General features: G+C 43.3%; 1 protein-coding gene across 1 annotated transcript in view; it reads right to left on the bottom strand.

Annotated features, from left to right (window-relative positions):
• Window positions 1-27802, bottom strand: part of mgat4a (alpha-1,3-mannosyl-glycoprotein 4-beta-N-acetylglucosaminyltransferase A) — a 254102-nt gene continuing 226300 nt past the window's right edge. Inside the window, exons 10-15 of the mRNA XM_080197570.1 lie at window positions 27619-27726; window positions 22370-22563; window positions 15601-15679; window positions 8322-8397; window positions 6230-6342; window positions 1-3684 (exon numbers count right to left, since the gene is read on the bottom strand). Coding sequence (XP_080053696.1) covers window positions 3658-3684; window positions 6230-6342; window positions 8322-8397; window positions 15601-15679; window positions 22370-22563; window positions 27619-27726 — 597 coding nt within the window. The 3' untranslated portion in view covers window positions 1-3657. The remainder of the gene's footprint in view (window positions 3685-6229; window positions 6343-8321; window positions 8398-15600; window positions 15680-22369; window positions 22564-27618; window positions 27727-27802) is intronic.

Here is a 27802-nt window from a genome sequence, read left to right as displayed (position 1 = left end):
TTCAATGTCAAAACTTGACATCTAAAATGTAGCAATTTATTACACAAAAGACCGAAGTTTAAAGAAGCCAATTATACAGAACATTCTACACAAAATTACAATTCAAAGTATAACAAGTTCAATTTTATTACAACTATGTTCATTGTAAAGTTATGGCACATTTATGAAAATAATGTAGACCATCGATGAAAGGCACATTGACATTAACAGAAGCAGGTGCGTTGTAGCATTGTTACAACCACAAAGGCATAAACATACCCATAAAAATAAGCAAAAGCATTGCATTTCAAGAAGAGACTTATCTGTGGTACGTTATGTAAAAGGGATCCGTTAACATTGGATTAACAATAAATCTATATTTCATTTTATTTTAAGAAAGAGTTACAGATGAGCCCTCTTTGATTTAGGTCAGTTCCTAATGGCTCGACAATTGTGGATCTCAACATGCTGGTTTACCAGGACTTTGTTAGAAAAATGCAAATCATTGTGCAAATAGGGATTTGGCAGTAAATCACCCCCACCCAACCAGCAAAACTTTTGCTGTTCTAATTTTAAATGCAATGATTAAGAATCAGGCCCCAGCCCTTCAAACAAAGGTACTATATTGTATTGTTTCTAAAATCAAAGCATCCTATTTCACCCTACAGCTGAGTATTTGATACAACATTAGTGAATGATGAATATACGCCTATGGTATCTATGTAGGGATATGGGGATAGGGCCTGGATGAGTTTGTGGTTGGTGCAGACTCGATGGGCAGAAGGGCCTCTTTCTGTACTGTAGGGTTCTATGATCTATGGTATGAGCCCCAAGCTGTAACAGAAGGTGCAAATAGAATGTACTTGGATATAAGTAATGCATTACCTATCCTGAGAACATTCCAAGGTATTACACATACAATAAATTCATTTTGATATGCCCTCCTGACTGAAATCATGCTCCATACCACCCAGTAAGTTGTTCAAAAATCCAACCAGGAAAGTGACTAAACTGTGGCTAACGAAGAGGTATTAGATCAAAGGAAGAGGCTTATAGACTTGCCAAAACAAGTGGTAAACCTAGGGATTAGGAAGCATTTTAGCATTTGGCAAAGGAGGATTAAGAAACTGATAAAAGAAGAATATGATAAGAAACTGTGGACCAGCTTTAAACCTTAAAGGAAAAGCGCCAGAGGTTTTTGTTCCCCCATCCTCAACTGACTTTTAATGAGTTTGCAAGTAGAAAATGCAATAAGGGGCAAAGACCACACCAGCTTATAAAAACATCTCCTCTTGCATCAGGTATGATCCAGCCCCTGGACAAATGGTCAGCACACAGCAAATAACTTTGGAAATCATACCTTACAATTTACACAGGATGAGGGGGCGGGGGAGAAGTGTCATTAATAGATTTGCAACATATATCTTGAAAAATCTGATTACGATTCAGAAAGGTTCAATCTATAGTGAGTTGAGTAACGGAATCACTCAATTTGAGTTAGCAGACATCTGCTCTAACTTTTGCTGTTAATGCTTTGCTGATGAAAATGGCTTTATTAAAAGATTTAAAAGCAAAATTGTTTTGTTCTTGCATTAGCTTGATTTGATGAATAATTTTTTAAAAACTTGTTTTCAGTGATTGCAATTTAATTCTACACTTATTCAGTGACTACTTCATAAAATGAAAACATCTGCTTCTTAGAGAAGCTTGACAAAATAGGGCCATATGAGGGATCGCCACCTAAAATATTAACCAATCTTTTCATTTTACAGATGCTGACTAGCCTGCATTTCCTGTTTTCATTTCAGAGTCCCTCACTATTTCGGCAGTTTATTTTATGACTATGAATGGTGCAAAGTTACTGATTGTGACATTGGCTCTGCTGAAATGCCCCTTTTGGAACAAAAGACCAACATCAACTGTGATAACTCTTTGTGAAGGTATCTTTTTCCTGGCTGCCCATCTGTTCTTTCCCTCTGTTTCCACCCCTTTCCAACATATACAAATGACCAATTATTTTGATGTTGTTGATAGGAAGACAGCACTAAAATCTGTCATAAAACTTTCAATGGTTGTTTTTTCCCCCCAGACTTCACAATACTATGATTGTCCAATTTAAGTATAATTTAATAAATAGAGTCATTGAGAACACCGAGGTCGCCCACCTACAGTCTGTGTCCCGTGTTTCATATTGCACTTATTAAGGTGAACTTTGGCTATTCTATACGGTTACCATAATACCCTTCTCCAACAGCGAAACCCCTCTTCCAACAACAACTTTTCAAACACTTAAAACTAGACCACCAATTTAATGTATGATTAATTGCACATGATCATAGTTGTCGAGATAAATGCACATTGCCTGTCTGCCTGTATCAGCTGAAGAAGCCACCCAGGAAACCGAGAGGTTGTATTAGAACGGCTCATATACCTATGACAGTTACAGTTAAGCAAACGATTTGGCAAAGTTTTCAAGCATGGGCATTTACAGAATCAATACAGTACACATGGAAAAACAGCAAGTTCATGCTGCATCCAAATCATGATTTCAAAAAAATCTTCCAATGTGAGTTTGCTAAGAAAAAATATCCATGTCATGAGAAAAAACTTGCAACATGTTGCTGACTCTGAAAAGTTTCTTTTCAATAGTGATGAGACAAAGCTGATACTTTTTTTGCCTTGTGGGTGCTGCATAATATACAAGCGATATATTACTTCTTCTTAAAAATGCTTTTAAGAGCTTATTAAGAACATTTACCAATAAACAAGAGTTTAGCAAGAGAGATTTTCACTTCTTCTTGACCTCCTTGTTAGTTAATAACTTGTTAAAAAGCTTAGAGGAGAATTGTTGCCTATTGTCAGCTCAATATTACCAATACTAACCAGCTGTAGTAACATGACACTTAAGGCACATAAATTCTTACGCGCCTCACTGCAGCTGGAACTCAACCTGCTGTAACAGCATCTCAGAAAAATTGGCAGAATTTCAACATTCACAAGTCAAAGTTTTGAGAAGGCAATTTCTTTCCTTCATACAAATGAAGCACTTCTTCAGAAGTTAACACAATTGTCTAGAAATTAAATACAATATTTCTGATCCAGAGTCTATGTCTTCCTGGAATGCCTCAAAACATGACACACATCTTGTGCAGTGCTTATTTACAATAAATTAAAAGGTTACCATCCTCCCCCCTCCCCCGCCAGCCCGTATAGTATCTGTCCCTGATGCACAACTTGTGTTCAAAATCTGCAATACATTTCACTTCTTTGTACAGAAGTAGTCTCACTTGTTTGCTTATTTTTATTCAACATTTAGGTAAAGTCTCACTGGTAAAATGGGTAACAAAAAAAAAGTACATTTACACCTCATCTAAACTCGTCAAGAAGAACAGTGTATTCGCTTCAGATTACCAAAAAGGATTCAGCTGATAGTTCTTCAAAATGAGGATTGTTACATAGAAAAATTACAGTAGATCTCACAGGAGGTAGTGTTTGGAAACAATGAGCGTCCACGGTGATCAGACGATGAGGCAATGGATATATCCATGAATTCTGCTTCAGTATCAACACTTCTTTATTAAAGAGTATTTATATTTATATTAAACTGCAGTGGGAACGTTCTTTTATATATATATATATATAAAACAAAATTCGTTCTCAATCTCCTTTAAATACTGATCAATTGGCAGCTTTTTTAAGTTGGATCTGGAAGAGAAAAAAGACAATGTTAGAAGCAAAAGAGAAAAATGCTCAGTAGTCATAGAAACAGTGAACTTTGTGTCATATTGGTTCAACAATATTGGAGCAGCACTGTGGCGCAGTGGTTAGCACTGCCGCCAGGGACCCAGGTTCAGTCCCAGCCTTGGGCTACTGCCTATGTGGAGCCTGCACATTTCTCCCCGTGTCTGTGTGAGTTTCCGTGGCTGCTCTGGTTTCCTCCACAGTCCAAAGGCATGCTGGTTAGGTGCACTGGCCATGCTAAATTCTCCCTCAGTGTACCTGAACAGGTGACGGACCGTGGCGACTAGGGGAATTTCACAGGAACTTCATTGCAGTGCTAATGTAAGCCTACCTGTGACTACTGAATAAAATTTTTCAATTTTGTTCTGAAGCACAATTTAGAGCATACAGTGGCAGCTTAAACTTAGAGTAACCTCATCTAGCCCGAAAGCAGTCAGATCTCTGCACTCCCTGATTTTCATTACTCCTCCATTGACAGCTGTGCCTTCAGTTGCCTTGGCCTTGGCGCCCAGTAATGTTTTCAGCAAACCTCGCCAAAGCCACTACCTCCCTCTTCTCCAATAAGCCACTCCTGTAAACTCCTCTCTCTGACCAAGCTTTGAGTCACCTGTCCTAAAATGTCCGAGAATCTTGGGTGTCAAATTTTGTCTGAAACACTGCATGGAATTCTCTCATCCTGGGGCTGAGTCCTGTTGTGGGACTGGGAACATGCCAAGCTTCCCGCTGCAGAGACCGGTGGGAAAACACTCCGAATCTCACAGCCACAACGTCATTAATTATGCATCGGGCGGGGGTAGGTAGTTTGCACCGTTTTCCGTGGTGGGGTAGGCCATCTGCTGACAATCTACTATCTTAGCTGGATGCCATATTGAAAAGGTGCCCAATGTCACTGGTGAACTATTGAGGAAAGAAGGTGGATCTCCTGAAAATGAAGGTGGAAATCTGGGACCACTCTGAGTTGGAATGTGGATCTCCTGATATACAAGATGGATCTCCAGGGCATTCCGAGGCTGGATGATCGACTTCCTCCTGGAAACCTGATCTGGAAAGTCCAGCTCCCGATGCTCTCTCCAACCACTGTTGTAATGTTCTGGGGTCCAGGGTTGCCAGCGGTCTCCATCCTGAACTTTGGAGGCAGCCCTGGGCATCATTCAAGCAGGTCTGCATGCGTCTTGTTCCAGACATATCTCAATCAAAGTGTTTTCCCACCGGTTCTGCAGAGAAGCAGGCATGGCTGGTCAAGCCTTTTGAGGGTTTTCCGGTCCGCCATTGTGGGCACCAGGGAAAGGTCCCATGAGAAGCCCACCCCAGCACAGATTTTTGGGCCTTCCGCAGCTCCAACAACACACAAGAAACTCATCACCATTCAGGACAATCCCTCCACCACTGACATAGTTTACACAGGCTGCCAATCTATCTACAAGATGCACTGCAGGAACTCACCAAGGTTCTTTAGGCAGCACCTTTCAAACCCATGACCACCAGCATCGAGAAGGAAACAGCAGTTGATATCTGGGAACACCATCACCTGGGGGTTCCCCTCTAAGTCATTCAGCATCCTAATTTGGAAATATATCGCTGTCCCTTCAGTGTCGCTGAATCAAAATCCTGGAATTCCCTCCCTAACAGCACTGTGGGTGTATCTACACTTCTGGGACCACAGCAGTTCAAAGGGCAGCTCACCATCACCTTCTCAAGGGCAACTAGGAATGGAAAATGAATACCCACACCCCCATCCCCCCATCATTGCAAGGTACCCTCCCACCAATGCCCACCCCACTGCTCCAATCCCCCATGCCCCCTCTCATCTCCATCAATGCAAGGTCCCCCTCGAAGTGTTCACTCCCGTTGTCACTGCCAAAGTACTCCCCTTTCAAAGGTTTCGGCACTCTGAATATTCAAGAAGGGAGGGTCATGTGGTCCTTTAATAGCATGCAAATTTATTAGCATGCATTTAAATGAGGTTCCAGCCTCTGGTGGGTCAACTGGACACTAAGGGGCAACTTAGCGTGGCCAGTGCACCCAACCTGCGTATCTTGGGACTCTGGGAAGAAATTGGAGCACCCGGAGCAAACCCACGCGGACACGGGGAGAATGTGTAAACTCCACACAGTGACCCGAGGCCAGAATTGAACCCAGGTACTTGGTGTTGTGAGGCAGCAGTGCTAACTACTATAACCAGATGTCCTGCTCAATATTTATCTCTCACTGGGGAAAAAAAATATCAGTCACCATCTCTTTTCTGTTTGTGGGACCTTACTGAACACAAATTGACTCCCATTTTCTCGATATTACAACCATGACTGCACTTCAAGGAGTGTTTCGCTGGTGTGGAATGCTTTTGGGCATCCCAGTGCCATGAAAGGCACAATGTAACTGTGTGAGTTTGCGTGCAGGCTTGTTTCCAATTTTAAGAAGTGATTCTCCACATGACCAGATTCCCCCCAAGAAATAGTTTGTAACCAGCATCACATGACATCAGCGCGGAACGTGTTGTGTGACATCTCACCTCGTCAAGAAGAGCCCACACATTGGAATCTTGTAAAATGGACAGCCTAATGGCAGTGATGGGATTCAGTCTCGGGTCAATAGCACCTTCAGCTACTCCATTCACAAATTTACCTATACACATTGGGAGGAAGAAAACTACACATGAATCGCTTCTTGTTTAGGCCTAAGTGTAAGATTGGTTACAGTTAATTGTGGGATTAATAAGAAGGATTAAAGAAGAATCCTGGAAGAAGCTCAGAGGTTGCCTCAGTCTGGCATTACAATAATACTAATAAAATCATTATAAAGCCGTGGTTCATGTTGAAAATAACTTCATTTTAATTTGCCTGAAGCCACTGACTGAGTTTTGAAAGACTGAAGGACTAAGACTGAGATCCCTTCTGCCTGCTTGAATGGGTGTTAAAGATCCTGTGACGCTATTTCAAAAACAGGGGATTTACTGACGCCTGGCCAATATTTATCCTTCAATCCCTCAAAAAGCAAATTACCTGGTCGTTATTAGTTTGCTGCTTGTGGGAGTTTACTGAATGCACATTAATTGCTGTATTTCCTACAAGAGTGCTGTTTTAGGAGGAGATGATGGCACAGTGGGAATGTCACTGGACTTGTAATCCAGAGGTCCAAGCTAATGATCTGGGAACATGGGATCAAATCCCACCACAGCAGCCAGTGAATAGAATTTAAACAGCTGCCTCAAAGATGGCTGAGAATCTGCATGACTCTATATTGCAAACCCCAAAGCAATAAAATGGAGTCAGTCTAGAAGAAGCCACCAGAGACCATCACCTCAGAGGAATGTGAACAAGCTCATCTCCTAATCCATTCGCAAAACATCCGGACAGTATCTGTGAATTAGACTGGTGGGGAACAAGCCATTAGATAAGATCACTTTGGACCATGGACCCAGACTGAGAAACAAATTCCAGCCAAAATCTAATTATGTCTCAACCATGGACATCAAATCAACCTGCTATGACCATGTTTGGGCAACTGGTCAGTCAGTGAGAAGGATCATGTGATGAGCCAACTCAGTCTCTCTTGTGTATTTAAGAAACTGATTTCCCCCAGGCCATAGAACAGAAGAAGATGGACCCGAAGTGGACACATTAAGTAGAATTTTACAAGAAAAATTCTAAGTACTGAGCGTGAAAATGGGGGAGTTTCAGATCCGTTTTTTGGGCTTGTCCAAAATCTCGATCTTAGACAAATAAAAAATGGGCTAGACAGTTTCTAGTTGAAAGATGGAGTGGGTGGGGCTTAAGTTGCCAGCCAGCCTGCCATAACAGCAGAGGGAGCTATTGCACATGTGCAGACAGACCTCTGTGGCTGCAACAAGCACAGGGCTGGCAGGTCTAAGAGAGACCTGTCAGGCCTCCGCTGCTGCAGCTGGCCATGATTCAGCATTCCCCCCCCCCCACCAGCTATCATTTGGGCACATGGGTGATTGTGAGCCCTACACTGCCTGGAAATACTGCCCCCTGTCCCCATCCCCTATACCGATTGTGATGTAGTGTGGCAGTGCGCCTCCCTCCTATATATCATGATGCAGAGCGACAGCGTGCATTACAGCTGCCACCCAGGCCTTTTAAAAAAAGGGCACTTTTTAAATTTATTTGTGGGGCATCAGTACCACTGACTGGCTCGCATTTATTACCCACCCCTAGTCAACTTTTAATTGAGTGGCTTGCGAGGCCATTTCGGAGGGCAGTTGAGAACCGACCATATTGCTGTGGGTCTGGAGTCACACATAGGTCACACCAGGTAAGGATGGCAAATTTTCTTCCCTAAAGGTCATTAGTGAACCAGATGCATGTTTCCAATAATGGTTTCATCAGTAGACTCTTAATTCCAGATATTTTTTATTGAATTTGAATTCTACCACCTGTTGTGGGATTCGAACCCAGATCCCCAGAACATCAGCTGAGTTTCTGGATTAGTAGTCGAGCGATAATACCATTAGGCCACTGCCTCCCCATTTCATATATAGAGGATGGGCAGAAAACTAGGTTTCAAAAATAACTTGCATGTCATTATGGAAATAAAGGATGGTGAAGGTGACTGTCACCTGGAAAAAAGGTTTCAAACTGTACCTATTCTGAAAAATCCATCTTCAGTGCGCTTGTATCTTGATTCTTTGGTCTCCTGAAGCAATTCAGATCCTGAATCCTAAATAAATTAATCAGATAAACTTAGCAATAACATTTGCCAACTGTGGAAAAATTGTACAGTTTTTGCAACCACAAAAATCAGACCACATCAAATTTGCAAAATCCATAGGTTGCAAATATCTTTGATATTTTTCTTAAGTAGCTTGAATTACTAACTGAGGTTTAGCTTTGGCAGTTGAGAGATTCATTTAGCTACGGAAAATGGTTTTGCATACAATACGGCCTCTTGCATAACCATGAAAGAAGGTAAGAGGTTCTTACTGCATCAGCCTGTGCACTTCCATTGGTAGCTGTGCCTTCAGCCATCCAGGGTCTGCTCTGGAATTCCTTACCCAAGCTTCTCCATCTACTTCCTAACGTCTACTTTTCTTACTAACCTCTTGGTCACCCCTCCCAGTACCCACCTCTTCAATCTCCAGCAGTTTTGAGCAAGATAAATATTGACACTCTGAGCACGATGATATTGGAAATAGTGCAAAGGTTCTGCAGCAACTTGGCAAAAGGCTTCCCCATCTAGAAAGTGGTTGTAGCAACACGGTTTTGGAAATTAATCAGAATGTGACCAAACGCAAGAAAACAAACTCTTTGTCCTGAAGTCAGGGCTCCACTCCAGACTGGCACTTCAACATGGACAGAGAGCAGCACTGTCAGAGATGCTACTTTTTTGGATGAAAGCTTAAACTGAATGGGGAAGAGAGTGGTGTCATGATAATGTCAATGAACTAGTAATACAGAGGCCCAGGCTAATGCTCTAGGGGCCATGGGTTCAAATCCCACCACGGCAGCTAGTGGAATTTAAATTCAATTAATAAATCTGGAATATAAAGCTAGTCCATGACAACTATGACCATGGGGCAGCTCTGACAAAGGGTCATCTAAGCTTGGAATGTTGGCTCTATTCTCTCCCCACGGATGCTGTCAGACCTGCTGAGATTTTCCAGCATCGTTTGTTTTTGTTCCACGACAACTATAATTGATTGTCGTAAAAACCCATCTGGTTCACTAATGTCCTCTAGGAACCAAAATCTGCTGTCTTCACCTGGTCTGGCCTAATGTGCCCCCAGATCCACAGCAATGTGGTTGACTCTTAATTGCCCTCCGAAATGGCCGAGCAAGCCAGTCAGTTTAAGGGCAATTGGAGACGGGCAACAACGCTGGCTAGCCAACGACATCTACATCCCTTCAAAGAATAAATCAAACAAGACGTCCTATGTGCATGCTCAGCTGGACCAATAACACAAAGGTAGCCTCCTGGGCTAGGATTTTAGTGCCTTGCCACGACCTATCCTTCCCTCTGGTGAGTGCAAGGGGCCATTTAAATTGCTGGTTACTTTGGAGGCACCATAAGATCACACTGGACAGTAGGGGCCGCATATCCTGGTCCTGGTGCACCAGTAAACACTTATCCTTCACCAATGTCACCAAAAATTACATTAAAAAAACCTTATTTAATTCGTGGCTGTTTGTGGGAGTTTGGTGTGCACAAATTGGCTGCCATGTTTCTATACAGTAAGAAGTCTCACAACGCCAGGTTAAAGTCCGACAGGTTTATTTGGTAGCAAAAAACCGGCAACTCCACATCATGACTTCTTACTGTGTTTACCCCAGTCCAACACCGGCAACTCCACATCATGTTTCTGTACAGCAGGGACTACATTTCATAAAGTACTTCATGATTGCAAAACACTGAAACATAGTAGTAGGAAGAGACCATTCGGCCCTTGAAGTCTGCTCCACCATTCATTTTGATCACGGCTGATCATCAAAATTAATATCCTGATCCCGTCTTCCCTCCATATCCCTCGATCCCAAGACCTATATCTAATTTCTTCTTGAAGTCACCCAATGTTCTGGCCTCAACTACATTCTGTGGGAGTGAATCCACATATTCTCCTCGCCTCAGTTCTAAAGGTTTTACGCCCTTATCCTCAAACCATAGCCCTGAGTTCTGGACTCCCCCACCATCGGGAGCATTCTTTCTGAATCTACCCTGTCCAACCCTATTTTGCTTTAGGAAGTTCCGAGGCCATAGAAGGCATGAGATACAAATAGCAGTTGTTTTTTCGGCCGCTTCATCAGTCTCCATCCCAGGCTGTCAATCTGACCAATTTAGATTGCATCTCAGAATGCGGGTCGAGGCTGTTGATCAAATGGGATCAGTCTGAAAGGCGTTCGTTCTTTTAAGAAGACTCTTGTAAAATCTCTTTCTAAAAATACCCTCTGTAAAATCCAAACGGAGCTGAGCAAATCCATGATTCTCAAAAAACTTTCTAAATTTGCAAACACAAATTCATGCAAGGCGTCCTTGATTTCATGATACTTTTCCAAATACGTAACAAGTTTATTTAAAAAATATATATTCCAAGCATTTGCTTAGAACTGGTTTGGACTCATTCTTCATCTGCGTGCCCCGTTCAGTCTTTCCCTGAATTACTAGCTATGGAAGGTGATGACAGTCTGCCTTAGTGCACCATTAGGCACAGGAAGGGAATTGTAATTGGAACACTGTGGATAATCATCCTGCTCTCTTTACAGGTGGCACAGTGGTTGGCACTGCTACCTCACAACGCCAGGGACCCGAGTTCAATTCCCGGCTTGGGTCACTGTCTGTGTGGAGTTTGCACATTCTCCCCATGTCTGCGTGTTTCTTCCGGGTGCTCCGGTTTCCTCCCACGATCCCAACGATGAGCGGGTTAGGTGGATTGGCCATGCTAAATTGAGCCTAGTGTCAGGGGGACTAGCTAGGGTAAATACATGGGGCCGGTGCGGACTCAATGGGCCAAATGGCCTCTTTCTGCACTGTAGGATTCTAAGATTCATCCTTCCTTCTGTTATATAGGTTACTCTCCAGTCTAATTGTGCAGGCTGCTATTTGAAGAATTGTGACCAAAGTCTCTCGGACTTATTTCGGCAGTCGAAAACAAATCTTGCTGGGCCTTGGTAATTTATCGACTGTGAATCCTGCTAAATTTTTCAGATCCAATTCCCTTTTCTACGTTCATCTCGTTCATTACTCTCCTCTAGTTCACCTCTATTCTTCGCTGCTGCCTTCATTTGCAAAGAAAAACTGATGCAGACAATTTACTGTACCAGCCCTGTCATACTCACTTCCACCACAGCTGAGGATTTATGGTTGATGGCCCGACATTAGCCCCCCGATAATTAATGAGTGCAATATAGATGCTAATTAAACGTTCTGAATCGGGATTCTCTTTCTCATCAGTACGTCCAAATTCTTGTCCAAAACGCAGCGTTCAATATAACGCTAACAAACGATGTGTACCTGACGCGACTAGGCAATGCAGGGAAAGGTGGCAGCAAAACATACACCTACAAATTGGCACAGCGCCAACACAAATTATTCACACAACTTTCCTAGTCAAAGCAGGCAATGAACTATAGATCATTTGTGTGCGTGATCTGACTGCGCACATTTCTCACATTTAAAAGGCATAAAAATATTAGGCTTTACAGTGAGATTTTCCATTTGGAAAATGACCCTCTGGTCGCTGAAATGGTAATCACCTCAATAAGGTTAGAACTTAAATTTAAGACAGCATGCACAAGTGCGCATTTGTTAAGAGGAGGCAATTCAAGCTGCAATCAGGCCAAAAATGAAATGGATTTTGAGTCAAAGCAGATATTAAGACTAATACCTTAGTTAGAGGTCAGGTCTTAAAAGGAGAAGGAAAGATTTAGCATCATAGAATAGTATCATAGAGTCCCTAAACTGCAATAGAAGGCCATTCAGCCCACCACGCCTGCACCGACCACAACCCCACCCATGCCCTATTCCCGTAAACCCAAATATTTACCCTGCTAATCCCCGCCATCACTAGGGTCAATTTAGCATGGCCAATCCACCTAACTCGCATATCTTTGGATTGTGGGAGAAAACCGGAGCACCCACAGGAAAACCACGCAGACACAGGGAGAGCGTGCAATTGCCACACAGACAGTGACCGGAGGCTGGAATGGAATCCGGGTCCCTGGCGCTGTGAGGCATCAGTGCTAACCATTTAAGGAAGGAGCTTCTGAGCACAGGGCCTAGACCGCTGAAGACACAGCTAGTGACGATGAAAAAGGAAGTTGAGAATTCACTGCGAGCCACAGCTGGAGGAATGGAGAGTTCTCTCCATCGCTACGAAAATGACAGAACAGCTGAAATCCCGTCCCCAAACTTGGCATCGACCGCTTCCACTGGGGAGTGAAATGAATCCAGGTCGGCATTCACGCACATGCATTTTGCGGAGATAGTTGTCCACAAAAATCAGCAGCTGCCTCCATTCACGTGATTCTTGTGTGAGAGGTGTCTGAAACCCAATGTTTGCTGATTAGGTCTGATAGGAACAGGTCTGAACTTTGTGGATTATTGGGGAGATAAGGTACTGCTTTAACTATGGTCCCGGGACACTTTGGGGGAGGTCAGGTGTCCTTTGTGATATCTAAAAGCAAGCACGAATGTGTAAAAAAAAAGTGGATAAACTCATTGGAACTGTAAAGCTCATTGCAACTGTCAAAACAACTGTTAAAAATCTCAAGATCAAATCTCTAGAGCAGCTGTTAAAAACAACCATCAACAGTGTCAAAGTGAAGGTGTCAAAGGAGGCATCAAGGGATTTAAAACTCCTGCCCTTTAACTCTGTGAAAATAAAACTGTCTGGAATATTAAAAGAAAAAAGAGTGCTTACCATTTTACTCTGTCAATTGACATAAGCCTCAGGGATGCTATTACATGATTATTGCTACTATTACTGGATCAGTGCTGCAAGACTGATTTCATAACTTCCCACTGTCACAGTAAAGTGGCTGATATTTCACAGTTTGACAGCTCCAAGGGGTAATTGATTCTTTAAAGCGGAACTATGAATTCCCAATGCTTGTTTTTAAAAAGGATTATACAATTGAATCACACGTTTGTCGTTAGAAGGGACAAAGTAGTTGAAGGAATGTAAATATGATGAACGGATATTTGTGATTTGGAGAACTTTTCTGCAATAGACACTCGGAACTTAATTTAACTTAACCTCATCATGGCTACTGAGGTCAGCCCAGGTTGGACGCTGGGTGAATTGTTCTGGTAGCTTTGAAGACAAAGTATGGAGGCTGGGGAGCATGAGTTGCCATTAACTTGGCATAGGGGCTATAAACAATCAAGTGGGTGGGCATAGAAGATATAAGGGGCCCACGGCGTGAGTGGGGGCATAGGTTGGAATGCTTGCGACATGGGTGGGGGCATGAGGGGTGAGGGTTATATTATGTTTTTCTCTTTTCTATCAAAACTGCATGCGATAGAATGTCCGCTTCTGCCCTTGACCCAGGATTACCCTGCCTGACTCCCTTATCCCACCACACCAGAACGGAAATCCAACCTTCCAGGCCACTTTCTCCCCAGTCAGGTTTGCAGAGCTGGGAAATATCCTGACACTATACTCCCAACCTGGGAGGAAAAACTCAGGCCAGAAGCCTTAAAAGGTTACAGGGCTGGAAGAACGTGTATAAAAAGTGGATAAGCTCATTGGAACTGTAAAGCTCCAATGAGTTTATCCACTGTAGACAGAGAGGTTTGAGGCCATTAAGAGGATGAAAAATTTAAATTGGAGGCAGTGGAGAATAATGTCACTCAATCAAGGGTAATGCATGAGCAAGACTTGGATGAGCTGAAGCTTACAGAGGGTGGAAGACAGGAGACGAGGAAACAATTGGAATAATGAAGTCTGGTGATTAACAAAGGTAAGGATGAGGGTTTCAGGTGCGTGGGGTGAAACATAAACGGTGAAGAAGAAGGGGAATGAAACTGTCAGTGAACGTATGGAGTATGTGGCCTTAGCCAATGGCTTCAATCTTCCTACAACCAAATTGAATGGAAACTGTGGCTCAAGAAGATGAGATGAACTCAGTTTAAAGTTTATTTATCAATGTCACAAGGTGGCTTACATTCACACTGCAATGAAATTACTGTGAAAATCCCCAAGTTGCCACACTCTGGCGCCTGTTCAGGTACACTGAGGGATAACTTAGCATGGCCAATGCGCCTGATCAGCATGTCTTTCAGACTGTGGGAGGAAACACACGCAGACACGGGGAGACCGTGCAGTCTCTTAGTGACCTAAGCCGGGAATTGAACCCGAGTCCCTGACCACTGTGCTGCCCAGAAAGGGCATTTAGGAAGATGAGAGATAAGACAAGGAAAGATGTAGCTATAGAGTTAGTGCAGAAGAAAGCCCTAGGGGAGGTTTAGTTTGGTGATCAAGGTGATTGGGGGAAACACGATTGCCACAGAGGCAGCTGCACGCGTTATCTCAATTTTAGCAACAAAGAAATCCATGCACTAGTTAGAGGCAAGACCTGGGGGAGAGCAGCAGGGGAGTTGTTGGGGGGAGGTTTTAAAGGAAACAGTTAGTATTGAAGTAAAGGAACTATAGAGTTGTTTTTGTTCTCCTGTTTGAGACTGGAGTAAATGGTTTTGGCAGAAGAGCATGATGGTCAATAATGCTCAGTGTCATCCGGCTGGATTTGCTACTTGATTGTTAAATTAATTGCACATCAAATAAGTGTTTATACAATTGCGCACTTTGGATCTGAGGGAGCAGAGGAATGGGCCATTTGGGAGAGTCCATCAGGAGGGGAGAAAGTAAATGCTTAGCTTCAGCATGGTGGAGTCAAAAGGGTCGGGGTTGGTCGTGGTTGAGCAGATTAACAGCTGCTGACGCAATCTGGCAAATGGGAATCCAAAGTCTAGGTATTTGAGGAATTTGTGACTTGGAAAAAATTTTTTTTTCCAGAGAAAGATGGCAATTTAGCATGGCCAATACGCCTAACCTGCACATCTTTGGATTGTGGGAGGAAACTGGAGCACCTGGAGGAAACCCACGCAGACACTGGGAGAATGTGCAAACTCTGCACAGACAGTGACCCAAGGTGGGAATTGAACCGTGTTCCTGGCACTGTGAGGCAGCAGTGCTAACCACTGTGCCACCACAGCAGTTTGAGTGAAATGATGGTGGGAAGGCATACGGAAATGGTTTGTGAAAATTGTGCTTACTAAATGAATTAAGCACTTCAATCTTCATTTCTTTTGGCACAAGCCAATAAATCTGGTTATACAAACGATGCACTTATTCTTCACAGTAGAACAAGTGCTGGCTACTTTAAAACTTAACCCAATTATAGTTATGCATGAGGAAACAGATATTCCTACCTTGTAAGGCAAAACCTCAACACTTGTGTTCAACAGCAAGTCCCCAGGATGTTCTGTGTTCCCAGTGTGAAACAAGTATCTGAAACCAAGACAGTAGATATGGTAGGTTAACATTATTCGAGTGAGCCTTAAACTTGTTGGTGCCAGAGTGTACTCTTAGCATATTTTTCATTCATTAGCAAGGGTAATCTAGGTGTTTGGTAACATAGCATGGTAGCAGCAACCAAGTAAAGGCGTAAAAGCAGGAGCCTGTAAAGCAAAGGCTGCTGGGATACTTGACATATCCAACCCATAGGGCACAGTGAAAGAAAACAAGGCCAGACTAGTTCACTGCAGGCGTGAACCCAGTGTTTATAGAGGTAGATAGGTGCCATTAGACTGCTAAGACAGACAGAACAGGAGATCTACAGCACTTAACATTTATTGTGACAGCAATTGCAGATAACAAAATGTCAGTCACTGGAATGCCAAGGGACACAGAAGTGGACAGTAGATCTGAAACACTTTCCCAAATGTGATAGACTAGTGATGGACACCCTAGATGAGTGATCCTCCTTCATCTCAGTGGACTACAAGGTCAAAATCAGACTTGTTCATTTACCATGAATAAGATTAAATACGCGCTGAATATTTCATAACAAGTTATAGTAAATGCTTACTCTTTCATATATTAACAAAACTTACCAACGCCAAATGGTAAATACAAAAGAAATATTTAAACTTTGGTTGCAGATGGAACCCACAACTCTTGCAGTCAATGTTGCGATCAATCAGCGTTCACCTCTCTTCACGTGCCCTTGCTTGACAGCGTGTAACTTCAGTCATACTGATCGGAAAGAATCTACAGACGAGATTCTCCAATCTTGGTCATGCTGCCAGCGAGAATGGAGAAATTGGCAAAACTCAGTCAAAACTCCATTCGCTGCAACGGGACTGGAGAATCCCAGCCACGGGTGAAATCGGAGGATTCCAGCGGACGCAGCTGGAAATTAGCAGAATGTGGCAACCGTGCGCATGAGAAACTGACAACAAAATGTCTCAGAACGCCGGTGGGTCACATGCATCTCCCAGGCCACAAGTTATCCATCGCTGTGATAGGTTGTGGGCCTGTGAGACGAAGAATGGCACGGTGGCACAGTGGTTAGCACTGCTGCCTCTCAGCGCCAGGGACCTGGATTTGATTCCTGGCTTGGGTGACTGTCTGTGTGGAGTTGGCACATTCTCCCCGTGTCTGCGTGGGTTTCTTTCCAATGCTCTGGTTTCCTCCCACAGTCCAAAGATGTGCAAGTTAGGTGGATTGGCTGTGCTAAATTGACCCATAGTGTCAGGGGATTAGCAGGATAAATATGTGGGGTTATGGAACTAGGGTCTGGTGGGATTGTTGAAAGAAAATGGACATTTTAAAAATTAATTCATGGGATGTGGGCATCGCTGGCCAGACCAGCATTTGTTACCCATTCCTCGTTGCCCTTCAGAAGGTGGTGGTGAGTTGCCTTCATGAACCCCTGGACTCCGAGGTGTAGGTACATTCATAATGCTGTTAGGGAGTGAGTTTGAGGATTTTGATCCAGTGACAATGAAAGAACAGCGATACATTTCCAAGTCAGGATGGTGAATGACTTGGAGGGGAATTTCCAAGCGGTGATTTCCCGGGTATCTGCCACTCTTGCCCTTCTCGACGGTCGTGGGCGTGGGTTTAGAAGGTGTTGCCGAAGGAGCCTTGGTGAGTTCCTGCAGCGCATCTTGTAGATGGTGTGCGTGGCTGCCACTGTGCATCAGTGGTGGGGGGGTTGAATATTTGTGAAAGGGGTAGCAATCAAGTGGGCCGCTTTGCCCTGGATGGTGTCGAGTTTCTTGGGTGTTGTTGAAGCCGCAGTCATCCAGGACAGTGGAGAACCCACACTCACTCCTTTAAACGGCAGGCATTTCTACATTCTGCCACTTGATGGCAGTGCTTTACAAAATTTGAGGAGAGACAGTTGTCCGAATTGTCTTCCCTCAGGTTGTTTTGAAAGATAAACCATGACCTGTGTACAAACACGATGCCTCCTGACATAAAACATCGAATATTAAAGTGTGTAACTAATTACAATCACGGGAAAACCATACTGCATTGACCAAGGTCACAAATACCAAAGGCTAGAATAAATAGAGATACTTCAATGTCTGATTCATGTGGCAACTTCCATCGAGCGATTTGGATAGGCTGAATTCACAGCACATATAACGCTGTTTTAAGTACATCTTCATCACTCGACTTGAAGCAGAATTCCATTTCATTTGTGATTGTGAGGCACAGATGCCCAAAAGAAATCTCATTAAACATGGAGCAGAAACTAGGTCACCACTTACAATGTTTTCATAACCTTTAAATCTGATGCCTGCTCTGCATTCAAAGCTCTCTAAACAGAGGAGGTAATTGAACAGAATTGAAAAAAAAGACATTCTATTAACACGAGAGATGACACAGAGGTGCAGAAAACAGTCTGTTCTCCAAAACACCTCACACTGTCATGAAAGCACTCATTTGGTAAGAATGAAACTTGACTTCGCTAACACAGAATTTGTACTTGGTGCTTCTCAACTGTGTAATTTGCATGCAGAGTATTAAGGATTGCTTTCTGTGAGTGACGAGAGGTCCCAGGGAAAGGGTTCCGCTCCAGTCAGTAAAATCACAGAATCACAGTGACAGTGCAGGAGGCCATTTGGCCCATTGTGAATGCACTGGTAGAATGTTCTGGCTCTTGTGTTAAAATGGCTGTGTAGCTGGAGCTGTGATGCACCCACAGACAGCCACACTGTGTTTACAGCTTAAGCAGGCATGATATCAGTGGGCTGTTGGCCTGTGACAAAAGATTTTCATTTCAGAGTGAAAATTTGAAAATCTATTTTCTGATATGACAGAAAAGTAATTCTAGAATTGACCAAGATAAATACATTCCGTAAATCAATCTTGCAAAATCCTTCCATGATTCAAGACTGCCAAACGCCAGTCAGCTTTGAAGAAATCCAAAATATTACAATTTTTATCTTTAGCGTATTAAAGTAAAGCAAAAGTAAAGTTTATTTATTAGTCACAAGTAAGGCTTACATCAACACTGCAACGAAGTTACTGAGATTCCCTTAGTCGCCACACTACGGCGCCTATTCGGGTCAATGCATCTAACCAGCATGTTTTTCGGACTGCGGGAAGAAAGCGGAGTATACGGAGGAAACCCACACAGACACGGGGAGATTGTGCACACTCCACACAGTGACCCAAGCCAAGAACTGAAGCTGGCCCTGGTGCTGTGAGGCAGCAGTGCTAACCACAGTGACACACACACACACCACAATATTCAAGTGCAAGATTAAACAGTAATCATTACCCTCAAATGCAGTGGCACAGTGATAATGTCACTGGATTAGTAACCCAGATGCCTTGGCCAATGCTTTGGGTACATGGGTTCAAATCACAACCATGGCAGCTGGTGGAATTTAGATTCAATTAATAAATCTGGAATTGAAAAGTACTTAAATGACTATGAAACTATCACCAGTTGCTGTAAAAACCCATTTAGATGACTACTACATGTGACTTCAGACACACGGTAATGTGGCTGATTCTTAACTGCCCCCTGAAATACCTAACAAGCTGCTCAGTTCAAGGGCAATCCAGGATGGATAACAAATGCTGGCTTTGCTCCCTTTTTTTATTCATCCATGATACACGGGTGTTGCTGGCTGGCCAGCATTTATTGCCCATCCCTAGTTGCCCTTGGAGGGCAGTTGAGAGTCAACCACTTTGTTGAGGCTCTGTAGTCAGGTCAGCCAGATTAGGTAAGGACAGCAGATTTCCTTCCCTAAAGGATGTTAGTGAACCAAATGGGTTTTTCCAACAATCGGCAATGGTTTCATCTGGAGATTCTCATTCCAGATTTTTTTTTTAAACTGAATTTAAATTCCACATCTGCTGTCATAGGATTCGAACCCAGGTCCCCAGAACATTATCAGAGTTTCTGGGTTAATAGTCTAGCGATAATACCTCTAGTCCATTGCCTCCCCGTGAAAGAATAAAGTAAATACTGGTTTGTTGATAATAGGATAACCCAAGAACTGGTTCGAAATTTGCAACATCGGGGCATGATTTTGGCAGTGGTCTTCTGCCTTCAGGCTCTACCATGGGTTGGATGCCCACAGTGTCGCTCCCTCCAAATAGAGGGCAAGCTAGAGATCCAAATAAGGGTAGCAGGCAGGCTCTTGAAGCTCAAGGTGCCTTCTCGTTTGAAAGTGAGGGAAGAGGCACTTCAAGATAGGGGCACCCTCTCTCCATGATTTACACATTTAAACTGGAGGGACTACAGGGCAAACTAGAGAATCATAGAGGGAGAAAGAAGTGAATCGAAAGAGATTGAAAGTGGGAGGTGGCTTGCTTTGGACATGAGCAGAGTTTGGCCGAAGGACCTGTTCCTGTCTTTGCCCTCAAATGCTGCAAGTCTAAAATTACCAATTTGCTTCCATCAAATTAAAAAAAAATCCCGTAAACATACATAACACTTTGTCCATCTTAGCCTTTCATGAACTCAAATCAGTAAACTTCACCTCAGCGTGCGTTCAACCCAAGTCAAGCTGTAATTCACAAAGGAGCTTGTGTGCAAAACTGTGCAAAAAAACATGCAAGGCAGAAGGAACGAGCTCTCTGCCACACTGACACATGGTTTTTTCATTCATTCGTGGGACATGGGTGTCACTGGCCGGCCAACATTTATTACCCATCCCCAATGGCACTTGAGAGTCAACCATGTTGCTGCAGCTCTGGAGTCACATGTGGACCCGACCAGGTAAAGGTGGCAGATTTCCTTCCCTGAAGGACATTAGTGAACCAGATGGGTTTTTCCAATAATGGACAATGGTTTTACGATCATCAGTAGATTTTTAATTCCAGATTTTTTTTTTCAATGAATTCAAATTCCATCATTTGCTGTGGTGGGATTCGAATCCAGGTCCTCAGAACATTCACTGAGTTTCTGGATTAATAGTCCAGTGATAATACTACTAGGCCATCGCCTTCCACACATTTATAGTCTCTGCGATGTGCACCATTTTTTCTCCTCCCTCATGAAACTCTGAGGAAAAAAAAATTTAATGAGGACCTTGGTATCCCAGTGAGATACTACTGAACAGAAGGAGAACGTGGAGACACTGGTTGCAACACCGGCTTGAGGGAAATACGGCTGGACAAAATCAATTACAAGTTAGTATTGAAGCAACTTGCTGTACAAATTAGCGAAACCATTACAAGACCTGATGCTATAATCTAAATATAAATAAATAATCTAAAATTTGTGCTTCACTCAGGATACTCTGAAATAGTGAAAATATCCCAAAATACTCAGAAGCAGGTGAGAGAGAAAAAAAAATCTATTGCAGTTCTTGCTCGGGGGTCGTGGACTGTATGTAAGAGTGGGGCAGCTTTAAGATGGAGTACTGTGATTACAATAACAGGTTATGTTTCAAACATTCATTTAACATGCAATCTTATACTATGCAGACTTGATTGAAAGTCTAATTGCATAAACTGCCCAGCTGAAATCTTAGACATTAGACGGGACATCCAGAGAAGTGAAGAAGTATTCTATGATATTGATATGCCATTAAAAAAAATGTAAAAACTCTGGTTTTAAAATTATTCTTTAAAACTTGTTCAATTTCTCATTAGGCTACACATTCTGTTAATTTTTTGTCTGTTAATTAACACCAGTTTTAATCAGCAGCAGTTATTATTTTCCTTTAATACTGTACCGTGTCTGTCAAGATGCAAATTGAGCTAACTACCCACAACAGCCCTTAGGCCTGTCATCACTCCTAAAACCACCAATAATCCTATACCCTGTCTCAAGCATCATGCTCCTCTGGCCCCTGCCTCTTGTACATACTGTTTCTTTGTTCCACTATTGATGATAAGGCCTTCCTCTGCGTGGGTCCCACTCTCTGTAATTTCTTACCCTTTCCGTTGATTCTTCTGTCTACGCCTTTCTCATCTCTGCAATAAAACCTGGGGGCATTGGTGGCACAGTGGTTAGCACTGCCACCTCACAACAGAAGGGACCCAGTTTCAAATCTGGCCTTGGGTCACTGTCTGTGTGGAGCTTGCACATTCTCCCATTATTTGGGCGAGTTTCCTTCGGGTGCTCTTGTTTCCTCCCACACTCCAAAGATGTGTGGGTTAGGTTGCTTGGCCATGCTAAATTGCCCCTTATTGTCAGGGGATTAGTTGGATAAATATGTGGGGTCATGGGGATAGGGCCTGGGTAGGATTGTTGCCATGCTAAATTGACCCGTAGTGTCAGGGGGATGGGTGAGGTAAATATGTGGGGTTATGAGGATAGGGCCTGGATGGGATTGTTGCTACGCTAAGTTGACCCTTAATGTCAGGGGGATTGGTGGGGTAAATATGTGGGATTATGGAGATCGGCCTGGGTGTGGGCTCGATGGGCTGAATGGCTTCCTTCTGCACTGTAGGAATTCTATAGCCTCTACAAAGGTAATTTATTTGATGAGTTTTTGGTTATTTCTCTTTTTCAGTCCTTTTCCCCTAAAAAAAAAGTGAGCGCTTGGTGTCACGTAAGATTATTTTTAAATATTGAACACATTTTAATATACAGAATAAGCTATGCTAATCTTGAAGATGTGACGTACTCAATCTTTCTGCACCCCATCACTCGATTTGAAAATCACAATGGCTGACTTGTTATTAGAAGGCTTTGCAGTTCTAAATTGGTGTCCTTACCTATTTATATTCAATGGTTTGTCAAATTTGACAAGTATGTAGTCACCGGCAAGAGGAGTAACGCCCCAGAAGAAGTCTTCTCCCAGGTACACTTTATCCAACGAATGGCCTTGGTAAACCTTTAGTGAGGTTGAAATCTCTGCAGGCGGGTTGACGTGCATCTTGTGAAGTAAAGGCTTCATAAAATCTTTATCCTTGGAAGAGGTGGGGAGGTAAAAAAAGTTAGCAGTTTTGCATTATATAAAGAAAAGCTGGGAACATTATTTAATGCAAAAAAAATGCAACAACGGTAGAATGTGACATTTCATAACTGCTATAAATTAATACTATTTCACCAAAAGTCAACATTTTCCAAAAAAAAATCTTGTGTGTTATTGGAAGACTTCTACAATTAGAGAACAGTGGAGCTGTCAGAAAAATTGCAAGGTGGTTACCAAATAACTTCTGAAAAACAGCAAAGACTGAAAGCAAAGCTTAAAATGATTTTTTTATTAATGCTGATTCTGGCAGCCATCGATGGATACAAATTCAGAACATCATTAAAAACAAATGTAACTTATCCTAAAATTGAATTGATGACGGCTCAGATGTTGAACCATTTGAAGTTTTGCTTTGGAGCCGTCATCAATTCATTCTCAGGATGAGTTACATTTGGTTTTGATGGAGTTCTGAATTTGTTTGTACCTACAGATGGCTATCAGAGTCACACACTGATAAACAAGAATACGCCTCAACGAGGGCAGTTACAATTTTTCACACGGTTAGGACAAGGCTGAGGTGATTACATTCATTAAAGATTGAACAATGGTCATGCTCAGTATTTGCTTTCAACATTTGAAGGTTTGTGGATTAAGTCGTAAACCTTAGGATCAAAGCAGTCAGGCTATTCCCAGCGATGCTTTATTTCTGCTCCCATTTTCTTAGCTTGTCATCAGGCTCATGTTGAAAGACATGAGAATTACCAACCACCCAAACAGCTCAACTATTCTTCACTTGTTCCCAATCGAGTGTTGAACCTTACAGGGTCGGGCTGCAGGTGGATTCCTCACTCAATACCCAGTCAAGTTTAAGTTTATTTATTATTGACACAAGTGGGTTTACATTAACAAAGAAGTTGCAATGAAGTTACTGTGAAAATTCCCTAGTTGTCAGACTCCGACGCCCGAGGGACAATTTAGCACGGCCAATGCACCTAACCAGCGCGTCTTTTGGACTGTGGGAGGAAACCAGAACACCCGGAGGAAACTCGGAGAACGTGCACACTCCACAAAGACAGCGACCCAAGCCGGGAATTGAACCTGGGTCCCTGGCGCTGTGAGGCAGCACTGCTAACCACTGTGCCACCATGCTGCCCATAAGTTGCCTGGGATAGAAGGTTACAGCTAAGAGGAGAGACTGAATAGGCTGGGTTTGTTTTCCCAGGAGCAGAGAAGGCTGAGGGGGATCTGACTGAGACATACAAAATTATGAAAGGCATAGATAGGGTAGATTGTAAGAATCTTTTCACCAAGTCAGAGGTATCATAAGTCCACAGGGTGTGGCTCTAAGGTGAGGTGATCTGGAGCAATGGCCTAGTGGTACTACCGCCAAAGTATTAATCCAGAAAACTCACCTAATGTTCTGGGGACCCGGGTTCGAATCCCGCCACAGCAAATGGTGGAATTCGAATTCAATAAAAACAATCTGGAATTAAGAATCTGCTGATGATCATGAAACCATTGTGGATTGTCGGAAAAACCCATCTGGTTCACTAATGTCTTTTAGGGAAGGAAATCTGCTGTCCTTACCTTGTCTGGACTGCATGTGACTCCAGAACCACAGCAATGTGGTTGACTCTCAACTGCCCTTGGGCTAGAGGGATGGGTAATAAATGCTGGCCAGCCAGCAACGTCTATGTAACATGAATGGATAAATGAGTGTGGCGGAAGTATAGAATGTGCTGCCTGAGAGGGTGGTGGAGGCAGGTACTCTTGCAACGTTTAAGAAGCATCTGGACCAGCACTTAAATTGGCATTGTATAATGGACTATGGACCAAGTGCTAGTAATGGGATTAGTATAGATTAGCATTTGGTGGTCAGCATAGTCATGATGGGCCAAAGGGCCTGGTTACATGCTGTGCGATTCAATGACACTAAGGTGCATTTCCCGACAAAAGCCACCAGACAGCAATTAGGAATGTGCTAGAATCTCCAGCAGTTCCCTCACTGGTCGCTCACTGGGGGTGGCACAGTGGCAAGCACTGCGGCCTCACAGCACCAGATACCCAGGTTCAACTCCGGCCTTGGTGACTGTCTGTGTGGAGTTTGCATGTTCTCCCCGAGTCCGCGTGGGTTTCCTCCAGGTGCTCCGGTTTCCTCCCACACTCCAAAGATGTGTGAGTTAAGTGAATTGGCCATGCTACATTGCTCCTTAGTGTCCAAGGATGTGTAGGTTCAGGGAATTGGTGGGGTAAATGCATGGGGTTACAGGGCTGGATTCTGGGCAGGTCAGTGCAGACTCGATGGGCTGATGTGTGAGGTTATGGGAATAGGGCCAGGATAGGAACGTGATTGGTACAGGCTTGATGGGCCGAATGGCCTCGTTTTGTATTGTAGTGATTCTATGATTCTAAGGTCTCCAGTTATCCCAGCACAGACCCAAGCTGGGAGGTACAGTCAGCACAACTCCCATTCAACATGCAATCCATCACGGGACTTCAACTTTCCCACTGGGACGTCATACAGAAGACTTGTTGCAAATCAGCTGCTTTTACAGCTGATTAATCCCATTTTTTAAAACCCGCACACACACACACTCAGCATTTGACTGGGTGAAGGGGCAGCATGGTGCAAGTTCACCATGCATGACTAGTGATAGGAGAAAGAATCAAGCACAAGTGATTGATTTTGACAGAAAACTGCAGGCCACACAGATGCAACAACCCACAAAATGTATCTGTTGATCTACTGACTTTCAAAGTTCTGGATAAAAGCTACATCGATGCATAATGAGACAAACAGTCATACAATTTCACGCACCAATATTGCAAACTGGACAGTTCGTTTTAAATTCAATTGTAAAAGTAAAACCATGTTATATTTTCCTGCGAAACAGTGCAAAAATGTGATAAAATGGACAAATTGCAATATTAAGCATTCCCCGTCCTCTCACACATCATATAAAATTCATTTTAAAACTCTGCCAAAGGAATTATTCCAGTCAAGAGGTGCTAAGCTGTTGAAGGACTTTTGTGTTCTATTCAACGGTGGAAAATGCCAGTTGAGAGGGAGGAAGCATCAAGGACAAACCGGTTTTGTAAATATTGAGCTGCAAGATCTCAAGCTAATAGAAAGATTCTGACCCTAACCAAGTACCGATGCCTCTTGAGAATCAAAGCATTGAGGAATCACCAATTACAATGGTGTCCCGTTTTGGTGTCCTTATTTGAGGAAGGATGTGGTGGCATTGGAGGCAGTTCAGAGGAGGTTCACCAGATTGATTCCGGGGATGAGGGGGTTGGCGTACGAGGAGTGATTAATCAGTTTGGGCTTGTACTCGCTGGAATTTAGCGGGATGAGAGGGGATCTGATTGAGGTATATAAAATTTTAAAATGGATTAATAAAGTGAGTGTAGACCAAATGTTTCCCCTGGTGGGGCAATCTAGAACAATCACAGGTACAGGTTGAGATTTAACACTGAGATGAAGAGGGACTACTTCTCGCAGTGGGTGGTGGATTTGCGGAACTCGCTGCCTCATTGCGCAGTGCAGTCTGAACCGTTGAATGGTTTCAAGGAAATAGATACATTTCTAATTTAAAAAAAGGGATAAGGGGTTATGGGGAACAGGTGGGGAGGTGGATTTGAGACCAGGAGGAGATCAGCTATGATCTGATTGAATGGCGGAGCAGGCTCGAAGGGCTGAATTTGCCGACTTCTGCTCCTAATTCCTACGTTCCTATGAACAATGGTTTGATCTCACTGGAAAAGGGGCGACTTCAAGGTGACATTTTAAAGATTTTAAAAACTGAAACTGGAGTGGGGAGAGCAGAGAGAGTTGATCAAACTGAACCGGGAACTTCATTCTGTTATTTTAAAAACTAGGAACAAATAAATTTAGCCATGATATTTTGCACAAGGGAATATGGAAGGAGTCAGCTGGAAAATATTTTGGAGATAACTGGCTCCGAAATGCCACTTGAGCTGACTCCTTGAACCACTGCGGTGCAGCAAACCCACAGGGCTGTGGAGAAGGGAGTTCCAGGATTTTGAGCCTGGAATGACAACACGGTGGTTCATTCTCCGAAGTCGAATGCCCCACCCTCCAGCGAGAATGGAGAATTAGGTGCTCAGTCAAAACTCCATTCGCTGCAGCGTGACTGGAGAATTCCGGCTTACACGTCCAAATCAGGACAGTGTGCGCTTTGGAGGGGAACTCACAGGTGGTATTTGTTCCCATGCACCTTATAATTCTAGGTCTGGCAGCGGTGGTGGGGGGGACATGGTGAGTGGTTGCAAAGGTGCTGCCAAAGGAGCCTTGGCCTCTGCAGTGCATCTTGTTAGATGCCTGGGCTGGAGGAAATGAATGCTTGACACAGTGCATGGGGCATTCAAGAAAGATACAGAAAAACTGCATTTTTGGCGAGACTAATTTGCGTGTGTCTCTTTTTCCGGAAGGGGGTAAATCGGATTTAAATTCAATTGAATGGCTAAGATTAGCAGCCCAAATAAAAACGTGCTGGACACAAGGTCAGTCATTTATGTTTAGATTAAACATTAAGCGTACACTACACAAATCTGTCAGTGTAAGTCAGACATGTTGAGTTAATAATTCCCGTGCCAGGCGGGCTACAGCCAAGCGTACGGGACATCTCAAACTCGAGGCTCCCTGGCACAGACTGACTAGCACAGTCTGGCCATGGGCACATTCTACCTGGCTCCTTGTGTGCTGTTAGGGAGCTCACTATGTCAGTACTGACTTCAGCTGTAACACTGCAGCAGGCTCAAACCAGCACTGCGGGCAAATCTCAGAGGAGGCAGCACAGTTTTGAGTGGATTGTGATTCAGCCACTCCACACCGCAGGAAGCCTCACTACACAGAAGCCAGGGTATGAAAAGAAACACGAACAGGAAGGTGGAGATCATTCTTGAACTGTAAGGCAAAAACTCAATTTATCAAAAAAATGTAATTAACAGTTGCATCACTTTTCCCTTCAATTAGCCCAAACTTATAAACGACACGCTGCGACAGCAGTTAAAAATGGTACTCACTGTCAGTTTCTGAATTTTGCCTGCCAGCGATGAATGCAAACCAACGTGTTGGAAAAGGGATGGCCTGAATCGAATCCGGATGTTAGATTTTTGCCGCTCACAGTGTTTCTAACGACACAAGCAAAATAAAGACCATTAGCTTTTGTAAAGAAATGTTTGCAGGCGGCATGAAGTGGTTGAGATT

Source organism: Carcharhinus amblyrhynchos, chromosome 10 (assembly GCF_965287045.1).
Source record: "Carcharhinus amblyrhynchos chromosome 10, sCarAmb.v2.hapA, whole genome shotgun sequence".
In the NCBI taxonomy this organism is placed as follows: domain Eukaryota; kingdom Metazoa; phylum Chordata; class Chondrichthyes; order Carcharhiniformes; family Carcharhinidae; genus Carcharhinus; species Carcharhinus amblyrhynchos.
The sequence above is the reverse complement of the archived record's forward strand: the minus strand, read 5'-3'. Positions and strand labels throughout refer to the sequence as shown.